We start from the raw sequence: 27,718 nt of genomic DNA, 5'->3' as shown, positions 1-27,718 counted from the left end.
AGTGTCTAGTCAAAAATGGGTTTGGACAAGCTGGTATAAAAAATCAGCTTCTCTTAAACAAGGTGACATCTATATTCTGCACAAATCAAACACCCTGAAAAAGAAAGGTACTGCTCCTAAAATAAACTATGGTCACTGTAAAGCAGTTCCAGGTGTTGTCAGAGATTCATCCTTCATCCCTCTAAGATAAGGACTTCATGATTCCTTCCTACTTTTATCCCCAGAGGTATTTAAAAGACATGTAGACATGGTGCTCAGGGACATGGCTTAGCGGTGGAATTGGCAGCATTAAAATTTATGGTTGAACTCAATGATCTTAGGGGCCTTTTCCAACCTAAATGATTCAAAACATTTTGTAACAGAAAATCATCACCACACACAAAACCATGGTTGGTATATTCTGAAGCAGGAGAATGCCCAGCAAGTAGTTCATATCTAATTTGGACTCTAGTGCCCTTGATCTGTGGTATTAAGCATGTTGTCCCAGCTCAGCACCTTACTTCCTCAAGAGCAAAATGAAGACAGTAACTCATTAAGAATGAGTCTCAGCTGAGAACTGCTGTTTCCTCTCTTGGCTGTGCGCATGGCAACTGGAGGAACAGCAAGCATTCCTCAAGACATTTGACATCAAACCACAAACTTCCAATCTGCCTTCTGAAGAAATTACTGTATTGAATTTTCAGCTTCTTAGATTGTTTTTCAAGTGTATTTCTGACCTTCTGAAGTTGTCAAAGGATGCAGATAAATAGCCTTATCTCCTTTAACACTGATGTTCTCATAGTAAACAGATGACTGTTAGCAAGTCTAATTACTTGGAAGGCAGGTGAACAGATGTGCTGGCTGGAAAGGTGTCCAGAAACACTGACAGGGGCTAGTGCTGTACTGCCAAAACTGCGGAATTGTTTCATTTCTGTCCAGTGAATTTCTCTTACAGTTTTCTTAGGAGAAAACTTCTTACAACTTGTTGGCTCAGAGTTGCTCTTATGTAAGACACAACATGGACCAGATTGCCTTCTGGACTTTTCTTCAAATCTCTTTATTACAAGGAACAGAATGAAGCTCCTAATACTTAGTTTCCTAGAAAACAAACCACTGACTAGCCCTATCTACTTAGTTGCTTTGTGATGATACTTACAGTCTCTTCTACATTTCAGCAGTGTGGACTTAGCAATCATTTGTTTTAAAGTGCAAACAGCCACCATGCAATGACATATATTAATCTGTAGGGAGCATAGCTTGAAGCCTTTCTAATTTTAGCTTTTTTCAGTACATTAGAAGTTTCTAGCGTCAATCATCCAAGGAAAATACTTTACACACCAAATTGTCACAAAAAGCAGTGTGCTGTTTTGTTTTTAGCTGGGATTATTTTGCACCCACAGTTTCCCAAAGTATGTGAAACATCATGAACCAGGTGTGCCCTGTTAACCAACTACAGTTGCTTTCTCCCAATAAAACATAAATTATATAAAAATGCCAACAGCATGTTTCAGATACATTTAAGTCAATAGTTCACATATTTGGGATACTGTGCTGTACTTAGAAAGGACTTAATTCTTTTCCTAGTCACACTAAATTACTGCAGAAAGTATTAAGCTTATGTAAGCAGAATTAACATTACGGCTAAAATCACCAAGCAGCAGTCAGCTTTCAGTTTATCCTTTGCATACTCACAAACTCCTTTCCATCTGGCAGAAAAGATGATCAGCACATGCTAAGGAGCACTATTCCAAGGAGCACAACGAAGGGCTGTGCTGTGATTACAACCATCCCCTATCCTGTCTTCTTTTTTACTACACACTGAGCATAACCTCAATCACCAGCTGAAGACCAGGGGAGTGAGTCATACCCCTATGGGAGGCTTAGCATTCCTCACATTCCCTGACAGGCTTGCCAGATTATACCCTCTCAAGAAAATGGTTGCTGTATTTGTCTACTATACTCCCAAAAGTCCTGCCTTTTGCTCAAAGCTACTGCAGCAATGACTGGCACCCCAATTCAGCTGCTGGTGAGATGGGGAACATTTTCCCCAGGAAGAGTAATCAGCTGCAGGAACATAAGAAATTATCAGATCAGTGGCTCACCTAACTTAGTACTCAGTCTTTCAAAGTGGAAATGGGCAACACAGTTTAGGGAGAGCAAGTCTGTTGTATTCGACCCCAGCATCCATGATTCATTGGTTCATGGATACTGGTGGACACATCCCAGGCTGTAGTATCCACTTATGAGCTTCTTGTTCCTGACATTGCCCAATACCTTGGGCCTGTTGATATTGCCAGTCTCCATAGTATCCTGTGACAATGAATTCCAGAAGTTCCCAACTCACCACATAAAAGAGTACTCTCTTTTAGCTCTTTTAACCTCATCTACTAATTTCATTGTGTATACTAAAGGTGTATACTAATTTTCATTATAGTATTGCAGGATTTTTTGGCTAACAGTTCTGTTTTCATCTTATTCACTGCCTTTATGATTTTTGTAAATTCTTTGGCTTCTTCTTCAAATTGAAGATTCTTCCCAGTCTCCTCATGTTTTTTTCACTGTACCTCTTCTTATGACATTACATCTCTCCTAAGATGCAGAAACCAGACTGCACGAAGTGCTCAAGATGCCAACTCATCAAGGCTTTATATGGCAGCAAAGTCATGCTGTCCTCCTGTTGGTGCCCAGCATTTTCCTGGGTCTTGGCCACTGCTGCATGCCGAGCTGATTATTTTTATGAGCTGTAAGTGGGGGCTCCAAGCTCCTTTCCTCACCTGGACCTGCCAGCTCTGAGCTCAGGACTGCCTGCAAGTGTAAGAATCGCAAGGACAGAGAGCAGTTTCCTCATCCATCCCTTCCCAACAACTGCAACTTTAGATATATCCTAAACAAATAAAATGTATCCACCCAGTACATTCAGGGAAACTCCACAAATTTTTCATCTATTTTATTTGTTCAGTCGTTGTTCAAGCTCTCTCAGTGTATGAGTACTCAGCTTGAAAAGCCTTCTTGATGAGAGTCAAACATAAACTTGTAGTTTCTTTGGAGATTGTTTTGCCTATGAAGCTATGGGCTACTTTGGCAATAAGCAGTCCTCATCCTCTCCCTTCCTCTATAAAGAGTTTTTATAAATCTCATAAAAAGAAATTGGACAAGGGACTGAAATCCAAGCTCAGTGAACTTCTAACCAACAGTTACAGCTTGAATATGGATTAATTTTCTCTGCCTCTCTGGCCCGTTGAATAGAGATGTACCCACGAAGACTACCAAGGCTTCAGTAGAAGGGGCTGGGACATTTCTTCCCTTCAATGAGAATTGTGTGTTGTCGTGGTTGGGCTCTTACACACAACAGGAGAAACATCAGCAGGAACATAAGGCAAGGTGAAGGACTTTGCACAGCCTACAACTCTAACAATGGAGAAAACTTAACTTTACAAATCTTAGCACAGCTTGCTAGGGTTAAATTAATGCTTTTGCAGCCAAAGAACAGACATGAGGGGAAAAGTATTTATTTAAACTGCTGTACAATGGAAATCTCAATCATTTTCAAAAGCCAGCTGAGGGAGAAGTGACTCACATAGCTTGTATAAAGGAAGCCACTTTACAGTTTTCAGTGCTGAATATTTTGTCTCTGAATACATCAGTTGTGTGAGTGCAGTCACCTGCTCAGTGGCAGCAATGTGTTTGGCAGTACATAAGCATGGAGGAAGACAATGTTCCTGCCCTGAGGAGCTTACAATCTAAAACGTGACAAGAATACTATTCCAACATATAACAATTGACAGAAATCTCATCAGTAAGACATAAGAAGACCCATTGTAACAAGTAATTAGAATACCAAATACATATATAAAGTCTACAGGTAGGACAGAGTGGTGTATTCGTTCTGTTGTGTATTTATATATTGATATGTCTACAGGCGTGAAAGGTAGTGATGGTTTGTTTCAATGAGTGATTTTATTTTCTTTGGTGAGGCTGCTCCAGCTTCTGCTTCCTGAAGAAAAATAAGGAAAATTATATTAGCACTCCTGTGATTTTACAAACTGGATATTAGGACAAATGTCCTCACAGAAAGAGTGGTGAGGCATTGGAACAGGCTGCCCAAGGAGGTGGTAGAGGTACCATCCCTGGAGGTATTAAAAAAATGGGTAGATGTGGTGTATCAAGAGACAGTTTAGTGGTTAGGGGTTGTAGGGCAGATGGTTGGACTTGATGATCTTGAAGGTCTCTTCCAACCTGGATGATGATTCTACGATTCTATGATGCAACATAATTGAACACTGGACAACATTGGGGTGAATTAATTCCCATGCAACAGAGGAACTCAGATTTGGGAAAGGTAGCATGAAAGAAGTGATGGGTTTTCTGTCCTGTTGAGACACTGAATCTACACATCACAGTACAGTTGGTGAAACTATAGCAAGTACCTCAGAGGCAGAGGTAGCTGGGAGTCCTGCTTCTTCTAGAAAGTACATATCTCACTCTGTATCTGCAATCGGGAAGGAGTCCTGACACCCAGGGTAAAATCTGCTGGAAATTCCAGCTTTCTTGTAGGTTAACAGTGATTGTCTCATCTTTATTTCCATGCAGAGAAGAGACATTAGGAGGAAGAAGAAAACCTGAAAATTAAACTTGAAGCCACATGCTGACAAACCTTAAGTAATACTGGATACTCACACATCTCATGCTCACTCAGTCACAAATTTTGCCTCCCAGATGCTTCCCGTTTTGAGATTTTAAAGTCACATTTGGCCTGGTTTCTAAGGCAATCAGAGTAACATTATAGTGTGTTGTATTTCTGGTCAGGGTCCTCTCTCTTCTCCATTTCAACTACATTTGAGAGAGGGCTTAACTTCAGACATGAAGATCCTAAAATTTTCAATTGAAGCAGTAAGAGTAGCTTAGTAAGGTAAGCAAGAGAGCAGAGGAACAAATTTTTATCACAGATGAAAGAGAAGCTGCATCGAATCTAATGGTTAAGTGCAGTTTTGGCCCATCCATTGGCACTTTGTGCATATATCACAGAATCACAGAATCCTAGGGGTTGGAAGGGACCTCAAAAGATCATCTAGTCCAACCCCCTGCCAGAGCAGGATCACCCAGAGCACATCACACAGGAATGCATCCAGGCGGGTTTTGAATGTCTCCAGAGAAGGAGACTCCACAGCCTCTCTGGGCAGCCTGTTCCAATGCTCTGTCACTCTCACAGTAAAGAAGATTTTTCTGATGTTTACATGGAACCTCCTATGCTCCAGTTTGCACCCATTGCCCCTTGTCGTGTCACTAGACATCACTGAAAAAAGCCTGGCTCCATCATTCTGACACTCGCCTTAACATATTTGTAAACACTGATGAGGTCACCCCTCAGTCTCCTCTTCTCCAAGCTCAAGAGACCCAGCTCCCTCAGCCTTTCCTCAGCAGGGAGATGTTCCTCTCCCTTCATCATCTTTGTGGCTCTGTGCTGGACTCTTTCAGGCAGTTCCCTGTCCTTCTTGAACTGAGGGGCCCAGAACTGGACACAATATTCCAGATGCAGCCTCACCAAGGCAGAACAGAGGGGGAGGAGAATCTCCCTTGACTTACTAACCACACTGACCCCTCAAGCAGTGCACACCTAACAATCTGCTCTTTGCATTGCTCATACTTAGGGGACATGGCAGAGGTAGGGGGTACCATAGGAAGATGCTAAGGAATATACCCAAAGCAGGTATCAGAAGCCTGGCAAGGAGCTGAAGGTTGTAAGAGCAATGGGGGATGGATCAAAGGGCCTGCAGTATTTGTTGGGTATTAGGGATCAGAGAGATGGGTGGGTGAGAAATTCAGAGTAATCAGTGCCACAGAAATGGGGAAAACTAACAGCTTCATTGAGGGCAATAGTTCAATGAATCATTATGTGTCAAATGCACAGTATCTTTTTTGGGTTTGTTACATTCTTTCTATTCTTGTCATTGCATGTAACAATAACATGGACAAAATTTCAAGTTTATGTTACTTTAAGAATATTTAGAAACTGCCGGATGTCTTAATAGTTACCTGAAAACCTGTTCAAGAGAGAATGTGTAGTAGAGGAGTGTACTAAGACTCTTCTTCTTCCTTCACCTCTTCCTTTTCTTCTCCCTCCTCCTGCTTTTCTTCTCCCTCTTCCTGATTTTTTTCTCCCTCTTCCTGTTTTTCTTCTTTCTTTTTTTTTATAGAAAATCGTTGTAGTTATCAGGTAGGAATTGAAGGAAAAAGAAACAGTCTTGAAATGCAGAGTTCTACTTTTGCAACTGTTCTGTTTCTAGCAAATGCAATATTATTTGGGCTTAAAAATACAACAGAGAAGTACTGTATAGAGCTTTTAATCTTAATATGCCAGGGCTCTAGCTAAGTGGAGTTAATAGGCAAGTGCTGGAATACAAGAACTCTCTTCTTAGAGGGTTAAAACACCCCTCTAAGTGGCTAAGTTGTACATAGATGCTCAAGATCAAAATGATAATTTAAAGATATGTAAATATGACAAAAAATTAGTATTTTATTTGCTTTCTTGGAGCAGCAAACAAGTTAAGATTTGTGGCACAGGAACTAGCCTTATGAATAATCTAGAAATCATTCAGAGTCAGCTAATGTCACAGCCTTGTCTCTGTTTCAAAAGTTCTTATTTCTCTGTTTTCTATAGGAGAAATGGCACAATTTAATGCTAACAGCCCTTTGCCTCAGCCAACAAACTCAACAGTTATCTGAAAGCTAGCATTTATGTAACATAGGCAACAATCTGTTTTCATTGCCTTCTGAGAGCTAGTACAAGAAGTTCTGATGTACAGTCCTACTCTGAAAAACACCTGAACATTGCATTGTAGGCTTCTCTGCTCCTTCTCTTCTAGGAAACTCTTGTTCCAAGGCACCTCTTTAAGCTTTATCCCAACGTGTCATACCTTCATATGCTGCCTAGACTGTAAAAAAGATGGGAATTTGTTCCTGGTGTAATCAACCAATCAAATAATACAATATCAGCTTTCAGTTGGGATTGCAGGTAGTGTGTGAGCAGCACAGATGTTAGATTTTCCTCTCAGACACACACAGTCTGTACAAGAGTCACATCTGAGTTGCTGAAGGAAAATCCTGTTTGACCATGTGCTTGGAAATGGACCTGTTGTAATCACATTCCTGGTCTGAGTCACTGTTTTTCAGGGAAAACCATTGCACTAAGTGATCATCCCTGCAAAACCATAAATGTAACATGAATGTCCGCACAGGCCAGCTTGCTTAGAAGTTCTGGTGCCAAAGGAATACTGCCTCTTCAGGGCCTTTCCATTGGGAATGTCCCTTTCACTAGCACTTGGTGAAACAGGGCCAGGCAAGCCTGCAGACAAACATCTTTCAGATACTAACATCTTCCGTTAAAAACTAAAGTCAATTAACTTTTACAGAAAATAAAATGGCATTCTTCTGACTTGAAGTACTAGTTAGGGGTGCCAGAGGGCACTAACCAGCCGTAACAGCTCTCGCCAGCCTCACCAGGAGGCTCCACACTTTCCCTATGGGCCCAAGAGCTCCATTTGAGCTGTCAGGTCCACGATGTACAACTCTCATGCATCAGCAGGCACGTGTATGTACACACATGTATATATGCATGCATTGCAGTTTGGAAGTGGGAAGATGTGAATGTGTCCTCTTATTAATTGCAGGTTTGTAGTGGATAATAGACTAAAGTAATGATTAGTTTTACTGGAAACACTGAAGAAATATTCAAGGCATAAACTTGCAATGCTGGGCAAAGCAGAAAGTGTATAAGGATCTGCACCTGGATCTTACAAATTCTGGCAAGGAAAATATTTCCTTTACAGGAAGAAGTGCCTAAAATTTCAGAATTACTCTTTCACATTCACAACACTGAAAATGTAATCAGCATGGTGTCAGTTAGTGATTGTCAAAGATATTGTTGCTTTGGGAGTCCTTGGCAAATGTTATTAAAGAATCTGTGAAAGACAATTTCTATTGGATTTATAGTTTTAAGCATTCAAGACCTATCTTTATTCCCCAAAATAAGACTATGATATGGTCAATAATTATCTCTAGCAGAATATAACACTAGCATATTTAGTTTCAAGAATTAGAATTTACTAACTTCTGAGAGAATCAATGAGACTGAGAAGGAATTAAAAGCACACAAAACAAAAGATGTAAGCAAAACGTCCAAATATACTTTACCTCTGATTCTGTATGTTCTTCCTTGCTTTCCTATATAAGGGATACAAAAGAAAATGTTTTAAATACAGGTCAAATAAAAAATATCAGAAGTCATACAGGCAAAGCACAGTAGAAATTAAACACTGAATTTAGGAAAATTATGATAAATTTGGTGGATTTCTTTTGAGATGCCCTCCAGATTAACTCACAAATCACATTTAAGATAAGCTTTTACTTTGAAAAAAGGCTTTAAAATCATTAAATACAGCTCCTTTTTTCTCAGTTATTTCAAATCAAATCTGCTTCATTGAAAAACACAGCATTAAACCTTTTTTTTTCCAGGTTTTTCATTGGATTTTTGGTGTAATTAGCTGGCTGCAAAATGAAAGTTAAATCAGAATTATACAGAGTCTTATCTATGTTCTATATCATCACTCAGCTCTGGCTTGCAATTCTGTTAACTGTTGTAGGCAGGACCAGATGTCTTGGCTCCATGGTACTGAGGAGTAAGACATAATTCAAGCTGGTTTTAGATTAAAGATTGAGCAAAAATGATGAAGAGAAGAGAGGAAAAAAAGAGAAAAATATATAACTGTACACTGAATAGAATTAAATGTTTGATACCAAGCTGGTTATTGGAAGAAAGATCTCATCTTACACAGGATCAGAAAGAAAAAGGATATGTTGAGTAGTACCATGCAGAAGGCACGAGCAGTTGATACAAGTTTGCACAGAATGAGCTGAGTTAAGAAGTGAGCTGCAGTGCCAGGTTTTATATATGGCCTGGGAAATTGCTGAGACAGGATATAGACTTTCATTCTAATAAAATTTTTTAACATGTTTCTAAAATAATTCTGCCTCAAAGCAAGCCTAACCTGTACTTCAAACTGATTTAACTGGGACACCACTTTAAAAATACTCTAACCCCCAAGCTAAAATCTAATGTTAAAATTAGATTACAGAAATAAAGACAAGTTATTACCATCACATCTAGCAACCAGCAGAGCCCTTGCTGTGCCATGTGGATAGGAGACCACAGCCTTCCTCAAAAATCTCAGAGACAAAGTCACAAACAAAGCAAGAAAAAGGGACATTATATCCAAACAAAAGGGTTCCTCAGCCTTCTCTATCAGATTATGGGGATTAGTAATGAAAAAAAAAGATTAGGAGGAAGTCAAGGATAAGCTTCATGAAGTGATTAGGGAAGGAAAGTATGCAACAGGCATAAGGTAAAAAAAAAAAATCTATAATCTAAAGGAATCCTAGTAAAGCTGACCCTTGGTGTCCCAGGATGAAAGCTATTACTGCTACTTACTACTTGATCTGTGTAAGGGACTTTTTACTTCAACATCTGCTCTAGTCTTTCCTGGAAATTTCTGTGAATAATGGGCTGAAGCTGCTGAAGCCAAGGCAGTCTAACATGAGGTGTGTGAAGAACAACCCGTTGCACTGTGGACTTAACTCTCCCACTTTCAGGAGGCAACTGCTGATGTCAGAGGTTTGTTTTTCAAAGGGCTGGGGTCTCTCATAGGTTTTCTCAGAGTTGTAGCAGCCTGAGACAAAAATTTGGAGCTTCTGGACTCCCACATTTCCCAGCAAGGGTGGCAGAAGCAGCAGAGGAGGGTTGCAGCCTCCACACATACCCACATTCACTATCAGCTGACAATCCTGTTACTGAGGCATTGAAGGAATCTTCTGAAATCTCCATGCAGCTCCACAACTGAGACAGTCTCCACTTATTTTGTTTCTTCTCTTATGCTCACTGGCAAAGACAGATATCTTTACCTTGCCAAGACTCTTCTAGAATTTTTCCATAGCACTGACATTTCTCCTGCAAAGTCACTGGAGAAAATCTGGCTGGGTTACACCCTGCATGAGAGAGTTGCTTTAAAGCTGGCTTGAAACTGAGTTCTAAATAAGGCCAAAACGCCAGTACTAGATTCCCACTGGTATATGAATTCAGAAACAGAACATAGAACTCTGTTGTTTTTTTTTTCAATTCTGGCATTCTGATTTGAGGGTTTGTCAAAAGATCAAGCTAACACTCCAAAAGGGACAGGACTGCTGTTCAAAAAATGCAAGTGTTGGCTGCAAAAGGTAATGGGCAGCTGATATAAAGCTCACCCTTTAAGGACTCAGTATACAGAGAGCAGATCTTAGTAAGATAAAAGAAAAAAAAAGACATGGGTGTGGTGAGCACACAGAAGACACCTCCTATTCAGTGTGGCCAGGCAGTCAAACAAGTTGTGCTGGGCTGCAGAACGAGAGGAAGAGGAAGAAATACTGAAAATACTGTGTTGTTACTACGTGTCTTCTTTAGGACCTAACATTCAATGGCAATCTGACAGTCTTTAAATGTATTTAACTTCATAAAACCCTGATCAGGTAAGGAAAAGTTATTCTTGCTTTCTTTTGTAAGCAAAAAACGAGATAGAGAAAAAAGGCAGAATTCATCTCAGTGTAGCTGCCTCAAACTTACTCTTCTTGTCTAAACTCATCCTCTGTGTACTGTTCATAGTGAATGTGAATACCAGAACTTCTACAGAACGACTCATGCCATCCGAACATAGGTAACTGGGATGAACTGTGGCAAGGTGGACAGATGCTACATCACGCAAGTGATTTGTGCTAGATAACATGGGAAGCGGGTGGTGGAATAAGGTGAAAAATTAGTTTTGTGCATCCACAGCAGGAACTCCTGGTAACTTGTTGCCTGCAGTGGTGAGTACCCTCTCTAAAACCAAGTGAGAAAGGAACAGAAGCACTGCTTTTTCTTCCCCTAAGAGCCAGTATACACCTCTTCCTCCTTAGGTAAGGCCCTGTAAGAACATTCCAACACTGCCAAGACTGTGCAGGTGAATGGGGAGGATTTGTGAGACTACTCATATTTTATGCCCTCATAACCACAGAAGTTCAAACACACTATCTTGCCTAGTGCTCTTTCCTCTGCCAATCTAAAGGGGAATACATTTTCCACTTGCAGATCCAATTCATTCTGTGAGAAATGGAGCAAGGTGCTCGTTGTATAGGAGTGGCATTGCATTATGTCATTACAAAGCCTTTCATACACAGCTGCTTGACACATTTGCAGACACGTTCCAGCATTCTGTTCTCATTTGAAAAACATTAGACTAGACTGCCAGCCAGAATGGCAAGTAACCTAATCCAGCCAGGGGATGCATTGCAGTTTTATGCTGGGCTTCTCCTAAGAGCCAACAATAAAGGTATTTGATGGCACTAATGTAACAGATGAAATTCACAGGGACATGAAAATTGCTTGGATATAATTTAAGCAGAAATTTCAGTTCTCACTGGGGACTGTCTCTCCTCATTGCCATTTTGAAATTTTAAAGGGGACTTCCCAATGCCTGAGAGTTGCATGAGGCTGTGTAAAAGAGTGCTTTTCCAGTCTAACAATGATTGCTTCAGTCATTGTTAAAAAGGGGAACAGGGAAAGGCTTACAGTGAGGTGCTTCCTCTGGAAAAAACATTGCAGCTAGCTGGAAAAAAGAAACACAACAACAAAGCAAACAAAAAACCTCCAAACAAACAAAAACAAACAAAAAACCCCCACAAAAACCAAAACAAAACACAGTTGTTTTGGTCTTGAGAAAGATGATATATTTGTAACAGATAATCCACTGGGACTGCCTGATCTCCAAACCACAAAAAAACCCATCAAGTGTAAGTGCTGGACCCAGCAGTAGGCCTTCCTCTTTGAGAAGAGAGTCACCTGACACTGCAACATCCAAATAAGCCCATCCTTAAATGCCAAACTGTCAGAACAGCAGTAGAAATAAATCAGCTGGATCTCTGTCTCCAGATATAGGATCCATTTCCGCTCAGTCTACACTGAGGAAGACACCAGCACACAAGAGGTTGGTCCCTTTTTGAGGGATCCATCTACATTTCAACCACAAGAACTTGAATGTTAGCTGACTGCTGGTTATTATAGCAGGGAATTAAAGGAACTCAGATGGCTTCCTTACCACTGCCGTTTGAGATCTGCCCATGTGACTGTAATATCAGACCATGATGCAGGCAGAAACGGTAACAACGATCTCCACGGAGACATTCAAGGTCAGGCTTGATGAGACTCTGAGCAATCTGGTCTAGTTGGAGATGTCCCTGCTTATTGTAGGCGGGTTGGACTAGATGACCTTTAGAGATCCCTTCCAACCCAATACATTCTATGATTCTATAATTCCATTTCTGTACTGCCCAGGGGTTTCTGCATGGCCTAGAGGTGTCAGATCTAGCTTGCTTCAACAACAGTAAATGTTGGTACATAACAACAAACATTAACAACTAGATTTACAAGCACTGTAGAGGCTGGCCACTGATAGCAGCAAATTTTTCTGCCAGATAGGACTCAGATGTCTACTCCTAAATTATTCTCCATAACCAGTGTCTGGTTCCAAATAAGCATCAAAAAAACCAAACCAAAAAAAAACCTCACAGAAATCTCATGGTAGCAAGTAAAAAAGGGAACTGTTAAATAGACACCTGATGTTAGTCAAGATTCAGAGCAAAGTTCCCTGGAGTTTTATCTAGGTTTCATATCAACATGATGTCAAAGAAAATACACCCAAAAGACAAGCAGGACCACTCTGCTGTCAGTCTTCCCACCCTGAGGCACACTAGGGAAGCCTGTGTGTTTATATTTCAGGCACTAAACACAGGTAAAACCTTCATGTCACAAAGGGAAAAAGGAAAAATAACCTGTTGATCTTCTGACGGTGACTGAGCAGACTGAGCCTCTTCATTAGTTCCTTCATCTGCCTTGTCTTCTGTGTGTGCCTCAGTTTCCCCCGTGGCCTCAGATTTTTCAGACTCCTGGCAGAAAAGAAAAAGTCTTTGTTAGCTTCAGGGCGTATAACGAACAATGTATTTCTGTAAAACTCTTTCATGTACAGTCTTTGCAGGTGTTTTTCTAACTACAGAAGTCAAATGAAAATTTACTCTTTGGTAACTTTCCTGTGAAAGGGACACTTGTTGACATGCTGATCGGTTGGTAAAGTCATGAGGTTTGTGTGGGAAAAATATTAATTCAAGCACTTCTTCCTCTTCAGAGCACAGTGAATTCTCTAACTTTTCTGTGAAAGTTTGAATGAAACCAATGCTCACCTTGATGAGCTTCAGTAAAAAAAAAAAAAAAAAAAGCCTTTTTCACCAGCGTATATTCCAATTAAACTTCATCAAGAAGTTAGAGAAAAACAGAATAAGGGATTTCATGTATAGTCTCATAACTTTCTTGCTTAAAATCTCCAGGAAACTGTTCCTCAATTCACACACCAATCTATTCAGTCTATTTATTCCAGCATGGTCAACAAGGACCTTCTAGAAGGCTCTTTATTTTAAGTCTTGCTGTACCTTCAGCTAGGTAGCTGTGAAAGGCCACCCTGGATCACACACTGTGTCAGATAATAGGAGACATGTGTGGCTTTGAATGGAACAACAGAAAAAAGATGAAATGCAGTAGCACGAAGAGCAAAGGCACATTATTTGGGACAGGTAGTTCTGGGACAGAGATTAGAAAGAGATGTTTCTACTGCACTTTGGGAGCTTGTTAGTTGATGATCATCAAAGAAGAAAATGATGGATTTATTTAAATAATCACAGAATAACCGAGTCACAAATGTGATGCAATAGCGAAAGAGGTAATAAATGGGATCCTTGGATGTGTGAAGTGAGGTATAGCTGGTGAAGCTGAGAGCAAATATTATTGTCACTGTATAAGGCCAAGGCAAAGCCTCCTCTGGATCACTCTGTACTCTTCCAGTCACTCAGGCTCAAGAAAGAGAAATTCAGACTGGAACAGGTGCAGAGGGGGGATCCAGGAATATTTCAGGGAGTGGAGAGGCTGTCTTATGAAAGGGTGACAAAAAAAGTTTCATTACTTTAATCTATTGAAAGTAACGTTGTGAGGAGATACGATGGCTCTCTAAAAATAGGTCAGAGTAAACATCAGAGGGAGGGACAGGATAAGGAACAGCACTGAGGTAGATGCAGAATTAATACAAACTGACAGTAAATAAAAATTCTAAACATCCGCGGTGTGAAATTTAGGAAGAACTTCTAGTATTTAATTAAAAGGGAATTTTTACTGCCTCTGAGAGGTGTCATCTGGTGTGGTTGCCTTCAACAACAGAGAATTACATTCAGGGGAGGTCCTATCCTGTGTCATCCTAAGTCCTAAATGCTTTGGTCAGAGCAGCGTGTTCCTGTGTCCGAGTTTCAGCTGGGATGGAGCTGATTTTCTTCTTAATAGCCAGAACAGTGCTATGCTTTGGATTTAGTGTGGGAATTGGTATGAGAAGAATGTTGATTACAGGCTGATGCTTTCAGTTGCTGCTAAGAAATCAAGGACTTTTCAGCTTCACAGATTTTGCTAGTATGTGGGTACACAAGCAGTTGGGAGGACAGCTGATCCCAGATGACCAAAGTGATATCCTATGCCATGTGACATCATGCTCAGCGTATAAAGCTGCGGGAAAAAGAAAGAAGGGGGAGACATTTAGAGTGATGGTGTTTGTCTTCCCAAGTAACCACATGATGGAGCCCTGCTGTTCTGGGGATGGCTGAACACCTGCCTGCCCATGGGAAGAAGTAAATTAATTCCTTGGCTTGCTTTGCTTGTGTGCATGGCTTTTGCTTTACATAGTAAACTCTTTTTATATCTACCCACAAGTTTTCCCACTTTTACTCTTCTGATTCCCTACCCCATTCTACCGGCAGGGAGTGAACAGGCAGTTGTGTGGTGCTTAGTTGCCTGCTGGGGTTTAACCATGACATCCTGTTAGAAGATGAGCTCCTTTCTCACCACTGTGACTAAGTCCTTACAACACATTCACCTGGTTGGTTTGGGTTTTTCTGATTTTCCATAATTTAATTTGTTTCTACAGTTAAACAAAAGCCCTCACTCATGATCCCCTTGCTTTTAAGTTTCACAAGTCCTGCTCAAGTCTCCTCAGCACATGTGATTTCTTCAGCCACCATACTTAGCCTGCAGAAGTGTGAAACTACCATAGATATCTGACTTTTAGCCCCAGATAGCAGATATTGGGGAGTGCAGACGTAGGGATCTCTGTCCAGTGATGTGATATTCAATGTAAGATATGCCCTCCTGCTGAGATGCCCTACTGGATAGGGACTAAAATTGAAAGAAAGGAGGTTGAGAATGTTTGGAAGAGGATATCATGACAGAGTGAAGATGGACAAAATCCTTTTGCAGTTTTATCTTTTTCTGGAAACTTCATAATCTGTAAGATTTAGTGCCCTTTTGGCAACTTTTTCCTGAATAATGGAAAATACACTTTAAATGTAAGGAGCTTGTAATGAAAAGGGGGGAGGTACATCGGTTCATTAATTCCTCTTCCTCTCCCCAGAGAATAACAACAGCAAAAAATCTCAGCAGCAAGCATTGCCTTCCCAGCAGTCCTTCCCAGCCCTGCACTGCCCCTGCCCTCCTGGCAGCAAAAGCCTTTGCTGGGCTGGTTGGTGAACTGGAGCAGGAGGCTGATCAAAATAAAAGCATTAAAAAGAAAAACATTTTTATCTTACACAATTAGCACACTCCGTTACACAGCTGTAAGAATATTTTTGCCAGCATGTGAGGGATGCTTGGGGAGAGGAATGAGCAGCTGGGAGTAAGCAGAAGGAGCCAGAGGAAGGAGAAAAGACTTATTTTCTTGGCAATGCTGCCTCATTTCAAGTATACACAAAACTGTGGGTACACTGCACCTGATGCTGGTAGCAGTGTTATTAAAAGCAGAGCTACAGAGGCAGTTGTTTGGCTTAATTTATATCTTGCTTTTCTTCCACAAGCTAACAGAATATTTGAAGATTAAAATATGCAGTAAAACAGACATAGATTGAAATTGTCTTGTGCATCATTATGTTTATACACTGTTTTCTCAAGCCAATGATAACTTCCCTACAGATGCTTCCCTTGTAGCAATTCCTAAAATGAAAATGATAGTGTTCATGAAAGCTAAATTGGTTAGATATTAATTTTCAGCAAGTATCTTAAAATTTCATTTTAAAAACCACATGCTCAATATTTTTTTGGCAGATACATCAAACACATAAAGAGTAAAGATGGCATTCTAATTAAAATATACCTACAGTGTAAAACCACCTCAGATGAATCATATACTTAGTTAGAGCAGAAGGCAAATGAAGGTTCTGGGTGAAAGAGCTCAAGTCTAGAAGCAGTGTGTTATCAGCCAGGACACAGGAGTATGCATACACACACACATGTACGTGGAGACTTTTTGTTGATAATATAGAGAACTGTGTTAATCAGAATAGCATCTTTACACTAGCTGTGCATAGTAACACAAAATTTTATTTTAAACTAATTTAAAGTCCCACTCATAAAGACTGGGTGACCAGTCATTTTTTCTTCAAATAAAATACGCATATTGTAAATTTGTAATTCAAAGCAGCTTTAGCATAAGACTTCTTCAACTATAAGACTAAAGCTCAAGTTTCTACAGATTCTGGGATGTCAAGATCACACATATTAAGATGAGGAATACTAAGATTAAGGACTTAAGGACATACAAAATTTGAAAACAGATCCTCAGCTCAAGTAAATCAGCTTCACTGAGTTCACCGAACAATTGCAAACCTAAATAATCTTGCTACAAGCTACTGGCTCTCTGGACTTCTAGGAAACAGAGGCAGTATTTCACTGTAGTAAATAATACTGTCAAAACCTCTGTTTGCCCCTGAAAATAAAAAGCAATTAATTACCTGCATTCAAATCTTGCCAAGATACCAAGAAGGTGTAATGCTATGGCATACTGTTTAACATCTTTGTTTAAGTAACAGACATCTCACTGACAGAACAATTCTCTGTGCCATTTTTTAAAACAAACAGGGCAGCCACAGCTATTAAAGGGCAGTTCACACATCACCAATATTTCTGAACATTTTCAATAATATTGAGAACAGTCTCAGATTAAGCGTAGAAGTCGTGGGGGCTTTAAAAAGAAATGTACCCAACTTTGGGAGCAGCTGAAACTGACATACCTGGCCCTAAACGTACAAACTACATTGATTATAGCTCACATGTACACAGGGATACTATTGTCACATCACTGTTCATGTCACTAACCCAAGATTAAATGGGATCATTAAGAAATCTATCACTAACTTCAGTGCTCCTTGGGTTAGGAACAAAGCATAGTTGTCATTTAAAGCCCAGCCTGCCATGGAGCAGGTTTAGAAGCATTTACGACCAAGTACTCCTTCTAGTGAGAAGGCATTTCATAATAATAAACTAAAGAACACAAACACTATGCCCACTTCTTCTCTTAGGCAAAGAAAACTGTGCAGCTCGCTCCTGATAAATGATGCTTTAGAAAATATGATAAACAGTACAATGGGGAGGCAGCAGGAGAGAGAAGATTATGTGAGCTAATTGATCCTTTCTGAAGTACCAAAAAGAAGTGCCAATTTCTTGTAGTGTCACTGAGCTTTTTGGCTACACAGCACCCTTTAGTGAGAAAAATGTACCTGGTATATGGGGGGAAAAAGTGTGAAAGTCTTTGCCTGACTCCCACACTGATCTAAGCAAATAGCATTTAGAGCTTTGGCCTTTCCACCAAGATCTGCAGAAGTTTCCATATGCCACCAAGGCATCTAAATAATTAATTGTATTCCATCCAGGAACATGGCAATGGACACCACAGCTGGCCACCTGTAGAGCAGTGCCTGACCAGAACCCTCAGTAGAGGTCTGAACATGGCTGGCTGCAGGGAGGAGCAGGTGCTTGCTTAGGGAGCTGCTCCCCAGCCTGTTTTCCTGCCAGCCTGGTTAACTTTGATGTCAATTTGCTGTTTCTTACTGAAACAATTAGAGCTTTTGTGTAAGTAAGAGGATACTTAAATAAGTGCATAAAGACTATTTTGCAGACCTGAAAAGCATCTCCTTTGAATCTCTGTGTACTCACAGCTTCTTTACAGGTATCTTACAGTCAACTGTACCTTGATGTGTCCTGTACATGTCACACTCATCCTGTAAATGTAGATCAGCTTGCACATTAGGCTCTGGCATCATCAGAGCTTCAATATCTAGCAGTAACAGTTCAAGGTAAACACTGGTCAACTAGGTCTGGTCACAAGTTGTAGCCACCTAACCCACTAAAAGTCAAGGCAATAAAAATGTGAATCTGCAAAATTGAAATGTATTTTGCACCCAGCAGGCTGATGTGGCAATGAAATAAACTACAAGCATTTTGTTAGGAAGCTATAATTTGTTGAGGAAGTAGAAAAAGTTCCTCTGCTGCCTCTAGAAAACAGGTTCTAATCCATCCTGGGTCAGTGGGCTGGGCTGTTAAACAGCATCATGGTCATTAAAGAGCTTTACTACTGCTGATGCAATATGAGACAAAAGATGGATGGAAAAGGAAAGAGAATTATCTGAGGAAAGAGTATAAAACATGTATCAGCTTCGGATTAATCTTTTGAACAACTCAGTGAAGTAAAACCCCCTAGAAACTTACTGACCATTTTGTGCTCTTTCTGTGCTTTATTGTTTGTCTCTTTTATAAGTTATCACCATATTCCAGAAAAAAAAACCAGAATAATTTAAGAAGATTTTGGTAGAAAACCCTTTTGTATGTGTCATCATCACCCTCTCTTGCACACTTCACTCATTATTCCAGATTCATGCTGCTGGAAATCAATGTCATGAGCCATCCATTGTACTTCATGCTAAGGTTGAATTGACAGTCTAATGAGAGGAAAGCAGAAGCAGTGCAAGGTTATTTGTATAACAAAGCACAGCCAGACTGTCATGCAGGGAATGCGCTGAGAAACACCTCTGCAATAAATGCTAAAACGTTTGCATATGTCTCACTCAAATTCAGGAACACATTCTAAAAGGGAGATGATGTAAATATACTTCCATTCTTTACATGGGTTTTAAAAAACCACTCTCGCTTATTTCCACTTTCTGGACTGAAACAATTCCCACCACCACCAATGCAGCAGTTAATCAGCATAAACAATACTTGCTCATTACCAATAGCACTAACAGTTACCTGCCCAGCAGAACATAACAAACATACTATTTTCAACAGTCACAAAGTTGTCACGAAGTAGAAACCATAATAGCTTCTGCTGACAGCTGGGAATGGATGAATTCTAAAAAATTGCTACTTCACCTCATAGACACACTCTCTAACAGAGCCCTGCATGAAGAAGCAGATAATACATGAAGTGGGAAGACGGTAAAATCCAATTTTCTCTATCTCATTGATTCTCCACATATCTTTTTATAATTATTATAATATGTAATACCTGCAGTCTTTTAAGCCTTTCATGGCTTTGTGGATGTTCATTAAATAAATTCTCACAAGGCCCTTGTGTGGTAGGCAAGTAATTTTTATTTCCCTTGGTGGGAGATGGTGCAGCTAAAGCAGAAAGTTTAAATCACTTGCCCCTTATCACACAGGAATTCAGTGTCAAAGACATTTATAGAAACTGTGGCTCTCCCCTGGGTATCCCTTCCTCTCTAGCTCTCAAAGCACTGAGCAAAGGCTCCTTTTTCTCTCTGCTTTTACAGAACAGGAAAACCAGAGACATTTACAGCGGTGTCTCACTTGAAGTTGCTACACAGTTGGCTGCAGGTTGGGACCAAAAATTCCATGTCATGCTCCAGGGTAGTTCTTCAGCGAGGTCACCACAATGCAGCAGAGTTCTGTGCTGTCACTCTGGCTCCTCACTCTCGATTCATTTCTTTTGTTGAATCATCCATGTTAAACATGGCAACATTTGATTATCACCTAACATGATCTTTGGATAAGAGAGCTGTAATACTCTTAGTTATAAAACCTTTAATTAGAAAGAGATTCTGTTAAAGAGAAAACATATTGTTTCCTGTAAAAGGGAAAAAACAAAAACAACCAAACATCAAACAAACAACACTAACAAAAAAAAAATCAAACCAAAGAGCAAAGAAAAATCTTTTTTTGTTTGCCAGAAATATGATGTTCTGCATAAGACTTTTAAGTTTTCTCCGCAAGGCAGAGGGAGCAAACTCCATAGTGCCAGTCTGTATCTACCCACAGAGGCTGGAAAGGGTCCCCACCCCTGCCTCTCTGTTGATTGCCAGTAGAAGCCTAGTTTGCTGTGAGTTTGATGCAGTCAGGGAGAAGTGAACATTTGTTGTAATTAACAAAACCTGTACATTGCATTAGGAACTTCTGCATCATTATGATAAAATACTGCTTTGTGTCAGCAATAGCAACAAGAAAAAACACAAACAACAAAATGGCAGCTGGAGGCTGCAGTGAAAGAAGAGGAAAATATTTTCTACTATTACTGAACAAAGCACTTGTTTTGTTTTGTTTTGTTTTTCCCTTAAGAACACTTTACTGCACCAGCATCTAACTTAATGCTCGTTACTGCCACTTATTTGACATGCTGAGTCACTACCTATCTTAATCTTTTACTAAAATCAAATAAATTGTCTCCATGGAAGAAGAGCAGTGCATACCTTTGTGCCTGGAGGAGGAGCAAGACCCAGGAATGAATAAATAATATTTTCTTCTTTAGCAGAGAAAAAAGATTCAAAATCCTAAAAAAGGAGCAAACAACAGAGAGTTGGTAACAAAAACCAAACAAAAACACAGGGGGAAGAGACAAGCCCAGGCAAATCTTGAGAGTTACTATGATGATGAGAATTACTATGACTTTGTACAAACACCTGCATTATCTAAGCCCCAGGAAGAAAACTCAGATAGAGGGAATTTCACACCAGCTGGCAAAATGAACAAATGGGCAAATTTCTCCAGAGACTTACACTTTAGTTATATCACATCCATGTCTGAATCAGATAAAATGAAGCATCTCATTTTAACATGCCTCAGCTGTACACGTCAAAGCAAAGCTATTCACTTTAAAATGTTAAAATAAAAACTTGCTGTGAGTAAGAACACAAAATAGGCCCTCAAAGCCCTAAACAGTTCTATTGTGAATAAAAGACAACAATCAATGTAATAGCACAAGTGAAATGATAATGAGGAAGAAAGGTACACTGGTTAGAAAAAGGAGTTACTTTTCAGGCAAACTTAGCAAAGGACAGTGTTGTTCCCTCTGACATTTATGTACCAGCCAAAATGTCTTGTCCATGTGTGAACTGAAATTATACACCATTATGTTAAATTCTCATTTTCTCTTTGGTTCCAATATAACTGAAAAGACACGAGGGATGGCTCCTGTCCTACCATCTAGACCTTGCATGGTCTTTACTGTATTCACCCATGCAATTTTCCTATTAATTAAGGAAGTTCTGCTATCACTAGTTTGCTACTGGTAAGTTCGTAACTCACATCTCACACACATAAAAATCAACAGGTATTTGAGATCTCAACAGAAACTGTGGTCACAAGTGACCAGCCCACAATCCCACAGCAGCTCTGTGTAAGACAGGGGACTGAACACATCTGCTCAGTCTTAGACTATTGCTTTGATTGAGTTATCATCCTTACTCTTATCCCACATAACTCAAAAAATAGAAGCCTGTAAATGGTAAAGTGCTGACTTATCCTTAAGAATTTTTTGTAAACCTGGGTTAGGATCTCAGTTTTTTTATTGGCCTGTTCTAGTATTTCCTGAGAATAAACTATTGGCCCAGGGTAATCCTAGGGAAAGACTGGAGTGGATGGTTTAGAAGCCACCTTACTATCAACAAGATGAAAATCAATGACATTTCAGTCCAGCTTGGAAGCAGCAACACAGCTTAAGAGACAGGATAAATGACAGCCCATTTTACTGATTTATCTAAGGGACTAATGGGCTTTCACACAGATCTAGCTACAGGCAGTAGGAACTGCCCAGTTTGGAAGAAGCCCCTGAGCATATTTTACCCTGACCAGGCAGAATACCTGCTGCTGCTTCAGGCCACCCATTTCTCAAACCATCTTTTTGCTGTGGGGTTTTTCTTCTTATCCAACCTAAGTCTGCCCTAAATATTTAAGAAAGCCATTGTCTGAAGTCTAACCCAAAAATTTTGGAGCAATACAGCAAACAAGAACATAAGGATTGTGTGCAATTTGAAGGGCTGGAATTTGACATGAGCCTTTGACAGGAAACTTGTGTTCTCCTGCATACTACATACTCATAAAATAGCCTAAACAAAGTATGACATAACATGTCAATAGCTGGGAAACAAATAAGACTATAACAAGGAAGGGCCACAAAGTGGACTTGACATTTTATATGTCTTGTTATTTCCTTCCCAGAGGAAAAGCAGCAGAAAGCAGGTGTACTAAAATTCTTCAGAGGCGCATAGCCTTGTAGATAATCAGACCTGAGGGCACAAGCAAGACATGAGAATGACCAGAACTCCCTATCAGAAGAAGATACAACCTTCTATCTTCAAAGGTACACCTTGACAACCAGTAGTGTACAATGAAATCCCACAGAAAATACGGTATCTCACAGTAAATGGAAGGTCACTTAACCTTGCTTACACTGAGGAGCAAGCTATTATGTATTTGGTATGGGGTAAAGGCATGACTGCAGTGACCATGGAATAGTTTTGGTGTTGTACATTTGCAGTCTTACTTTCCTAATGGTGACTTGCTCATATTTCCATTCACTGAATCATATAACTGTTCCTAGGGCGGACAGAAATAAAAATGAGCAGTAAGACTTTATTTCAGGTAAGCAATAATATATCTCTCTGAGAAGACATAAATGCTCCAGGAGCAGGGTAGTTGTGTTTTTGAAAAATACAGCAAAAAGGTCTTTAAAAAAACCAAAACAGGCAAACCTTCATGGGTTTTTCTTTAAGCTACGAGTGCATAGGTGCATTTACACGCTACACTATCTTCCTCTGTATGGCCACTGGGGAAATGCCAAACAGCAAAACAGCCAAATCCACCTGGACATCAGCAGAAAGTTCTTCCCCACAAGTGGTACCGTACCAGCTCAGAACACACAGAGAGGGCATGGAAATGCCTTTTGGAGACTTTTGAAACTCCGATAATAAAAGTCCCAGGCAAACACTATCCCTGCTTTGAAGCAGCATGCTGGACTACAGACCTCCAGAGGTCCCTATAGCTTCTGTATATTTTACTTTAGTAGTTATATAAAGCATCAAATAAAAGCCTTATCTAATAATTCAGAGATTTTTTAAAAATATGAACATGGCTATTTTATTCCATGGATTTCATTTTTTTAATGGGAAAACCATAGATTTCAGCTTACAGATAAAACATTTTACTTCTTTCCTAGTTTTCTAGGGCTTTTTGTTAAGCAAAAGCAAAGAAAAGAGCAAGGGAGCACTCAATATATTTAAAAAGTGACACAGATGCAGACGTCTGTCTAGACATGAGTAAAGAAGCAGCTTAAGAAAAATATCAGATAAGAACATTATTGCCAATGCTGATGGATTAGAATGGATACATAAAACTGGTGCTATAGCCAGGCATATGAATCCATTTCTAAGCTGTTTCTTCCAGTGGCAGTAAAAAAGACCTGAAAGAGAAATAAGATTCAAGCTATTTATAAGACAGCCTTAAGCTTCTCGGACCTCATGGAAAAGCTGCTCACAGTTGGTATATTTTCATAAATACATCTGTAAGAAATCTCCATTTTACAGTACAAGTTTGGAAGTGAAGCAGCTCATTGGGTTCAGCCAGGGGATGAAGATAGTTTTATCTATCAGCAGAAAAGGAGACTGGCAACAGGACAGTATTTACTTGCTTATCATGTGAGCCTGTTCCAGCACCAAGAGGAAGCCTTCTTTCCTCTCCCCAGTATCCTCTCTTTTCCTATTCCCACCTCAAAAAAAATTCACTGAACTGCAGAAGAGGGAACTGGGGAAGATCTCAAAGGGCAAAGGGTAATGGCTTTAAACTGAGAGAGGGGAGATTTAGGTTAGATATTAGGAAGAAATTCTTCACTATAAGGGTGGTGAGGAACTGGAATGTGTTGCCCAGGAAGGTTGTTGTTGCCCCATAGCTGGAGGTTTTTAAGGCCAGGTTGGATGAGGTTTTGTGCAACCTGGTGTAGTGGTAGGGCTCTCTGCTTATGGCAGGGGGCTTGGAACTTGATGATTTTTAGGGTCTCTTCCAGCCTTAATGATTCTATAATTCTATGATGACCATTTCTCCAAGGCAGGAACCACTATACTACTCCCAGTAGGTGTTTCTCCAATCTACTGGTAAGGACCTTTAATAAGATGACAAAACAATCTCCCAAATACTGTGTATTTTTTTTGGATGTCTGATTTAAATGTCTTGTGATGCATTTTTTGCTCAAAATATCTTGTCCCATCTCCAGTGGGCATGGATCAGAACATATTTTACAAAAGCCACAGGATAATTCAGGTGAGAAGAGACCTCAGGAGAACATCTAGTCCAATCCACTGCTCAAAGCAGGGTCAATACTGAATTCAGATCAATAATGAATTCTTCTTTTCTGCAGCCTTTACAATATTTGAAAGTTGTCACGTGTCTCTCCAAATCCCTCTTTCCCAGGGTGAGGAAGAAAACCTTTTATCTTAAAATGTTCATCTCCCTAAGACCAGTGTTCTTGGGCCAGCATGGTATTAACATGTATAAACGTGCACACGTGAGAATGGGAACGAAACATAGAGGACAATCAATAGGAAGGGAAATGAGGGAAAAAGAGCGACCTCACAAAAGAGAATGAGCAGAAATTAAATATAAGAAGCTTGGCTTAAAAAAAAATGACTACCTGGGAATGAGGAAAGAAAAAAATTAGTAGGAAAGAGAATGAGAAAGTTACTTAAACAGAAGAGGTGTAAAGCGCTTGAGTTGTTCAATATAGCAAAATGAAGAATAAAAGAGGATATAATTCCAATATACAAGTTCATTGGAATAGAGCTGTTAAAGCTAAAGGGTGATTTTGGCACACCAGGAAATGGGTATAAATTGGCTGCATATACCCAGGCTATAAATTCAAAAGTTTCTAGATGATATGAGGCTGAGACCCTTAAAACAACATATTTTAAAGGCACTTTCATGAACTCAGGATACTGGACTGGACTCCATGACTCTGACAGATCTTTGTAAGTCTTGTTTTTCATAAAGTAGCTGAGGACAAAGAATGTAAACCTCAAACAGCATAAAACAGATTTGTAGATTTCAGAACAATGGGTTTGTTGGACTTGTACAGGTTATGCAGGTAAGTAGAATGCAAATCCCCAGCTTTATATTGTAGACATGCTGCAGAAGACATCACATCTCTTGGGGGAATTTTGCCCCAATCTGCTAGCCCCCAGCCATGTTCTCAACCAGCCCACATAATCCCACTTTAACACTCACTATGCAGCTCCCTTAAGGCAACCTTTCCCTGGGGAGAAGGGTAAGGCTCATGTATTGATATGGATTTCCTTACCTCATTTATTTGGAAATGAGTATGTTATTAATGAATCTTTGTATATAGCCACCAGGATGATTAGCTACAAGCTTTGAGAGCTGTGTACATTGGAATTCTGGAGACTTTTACACTAACTGTAAATTTGATTTAGCTTTTTAATTAGTAGCTACAACTTCTTTCTGGACCCCTTTCCACACGGCAGTGTCTTTGCAGAGGACTCTTTCTTAACCTGAATTTATTTCAAGATGTAAATTATTTAGCTTCCTGAAATAGCTTCAGACACGGAGTAAAAACCATGTATTTATAATTTACTGGCAAGGTTGACCAGCTGCAATGCTTTGTAAGGCAATTACTCTTTAATTCACTACATTAGCTCTCCAGGGAATCTCAGAAATATTTATTGCAACAGAGGCTGCTGTAAAATCCAGACTAAGTTACATCAAATTACACTTTCCATTGGTGCAGCTTGGATGTTGAAATTCATATCAACTCTAACCTACCAAGTTGTCCTTCAAGATTCCTATAATAAAATAAGGAAACAATTGCACTGTTATTCATGCTAGCAACTTATGCACTGAGAGCACTGAAGTTATTTCCAAAACTCAGTAGCTTGTAAACCCCTTCTCTCTCAAAACAGCCTTTGCAGTAGTTCACATTGGATTTGTGGAGTAACTTAAAACTGGGTTCACTATGTGATCTGTGTTTCAGAATACTTTGCAAGTTCATTTCAGAGATCATATCAGAGTACTTTCCATTTTGTATTTTCATCCAAACTATGAGCAAAAAAACCTGACTCAGATATCTCTTGTGATTCGTAATACTTCATAGTCTACATTTAGTTCTCCTGAGCTACTATGTGAAGAAGCCACTGTATCACCAAAACAGGACTGTCTTTGGTCTTCAGGAGCTGAAATGAGAGTGCAGGCAGAGAGCCAACAGCAGGAAAAACTGTGAGTAGGCTAAAGAGCAGGAGGCTGGTGAATGTGAGAGGAAAACACATAGCTCCTCACAGGTAGTAAACTTCACACCTTGCAGTGAGCTCTGGGTCCTGTATAGGCTCTGGGTCTGCAGGGAATGATCCATACAGTCTGTTAAGCAGAGTTTCTCTACTCATTTTTCCCTCCATTAATCTTTTTCTCTTAAAAAGGAACAATATTTTGTTTCATTGTTTTTCTGTCCCCAACAAATATTTCCTAAGAACTGTTCTTTCAAAATGAACCTTTAATTGTCTTAAGGAGTTTGTTTGTGGTCACTTCCTACTAAAGGAAGTCATTTTCTGTGAAAGAAGACTCTCTAGGTGTATTTAAATTTCTAAACAGCTTCTTACCCCACAGTACTGCTCCTCATTGAAGATCTGTGGAGGGAGGGGAATTCCATTTTGAGGCTTTTTTTCACCTGGGACATTTTCTCTCATCCATTTCCTGTTGTCTTCATCACCTGCTATGTCCATTTGCTGAAAGTCAATCTTGTTGGCCTCTAAAAAGCCCACTACTTCTTGCTGTTTCTTTTTAATCTGGTTAGGAAAGAGGAAAAACAAAATTCATTCTTTAAAAGGAAAATTGTTTTCTAAAAGAGATTGCCATTACAAGCAAAGCTGATGTAACTATGTCAAGTTGGATCCACTACTCCAGTAGATCCCACATTTTCTGAAGCCGAGATTCAACACCACTTCTCAGCACCCAGACCACTTCCATTACTTTCTTATAACCCCAGCTTCTTTCTTTCCTCCCTGGAAGCACTGACACCTGCATCTAGGGAACAAGGTTCAGCAGGAAGCCTCCTGCTCTGTCCCCAGTCCTGTGAGTGTGGAGTACTGATACGTAAGTTAATCCTGCCTAAAGACAACACAGGTCTGAGAATGTCCATATTCTTCCCAGCATGTAACAGTCTCCTGCTTCCTACTCATTACATATGATATTTAGCTTTCCGTGAGCCACACATTTCTCTTTGTCCCTGTTCTTTAATGATAGGAATAACTAAATATGAATGAAAGCTCAATGAATATCCAGTACAGCTTAATTGCTGTACTTAGTTATTTCCCACACAACAGAACAATGCTACAGTTGGACGAAGAATACATCACACACAAAGCCTGTTACACACAGCTTCTGTGCCAGCTAAAACTCAGTCATCACCCTAATTCCCTTTGATGTTAGTACTGCACACACCAAGGATGCAGGCATCAACCTTCTAACTTCTCCCCT

The 27,718-nt window shown here is 39.9% G+C and overlaps 1 protein-coding gene across 1 annotated transcript in view; it reads right to left on the bottom strand.

Moving 5' to 3' along the window:
* Positions 1 to 3,472: 3,472 nt before the first annotated feature.
* The window catches only part of SH3BGR (SH3 domain binding glutamate rich protein), a 30,638-nt gene continuing 6,392 nt past the window's right edge, over positions 3,473 to 27,718 (bottom strand). Inside the window, exons 2-7 of the mRNA XM_051621184.1 lie at positions 26,842 to 27,027; positions 20,659 to 20,739; positions 12,871 to 12,984; positions 8,170 to 8,199; positions 6,013 to 6,159; positions 3,473 to 3,973 (exon numbers count right to left, since the gene is read on the bottom strand). Of these exons, the coding sequence (XP_051477144.1) occupies positions 6,055 to 6,159; positions 8,170 to 8,199; positions 12,871 to 12,984; positions 20,659 to 20,739; positions 26,842 to 27,027 (516 nt within the window). The 3' untranslated portion in view covers positions 3,473 to 3,973; positions 6,013 to 6,054. The remainder of the gene's footprint in view (positions 3,974 to 6,012; positions 6,160 to 8,169; positions 8,200 to 12,870; positions 12,985 to 20,658; positions 20,740 to 26,841; positions 27,028 to 27,718) is intronic.

Source organism: Apus apus, chromosome 1 (genome assembly GCF_020740795.1).
Source record: "Apus apus isolate bApuApu2 chromosome 1, bApuApu2.pri.cur, whole genome shotgun sequence".
NCBI lineage: Eukaryota > Metazoa > Chordata > Aves > Apodiformes > Apodidae > Apus > Apus apus.
This window is presented reverse-complemented; position numbering and strand designations above follow the sequence as displayed.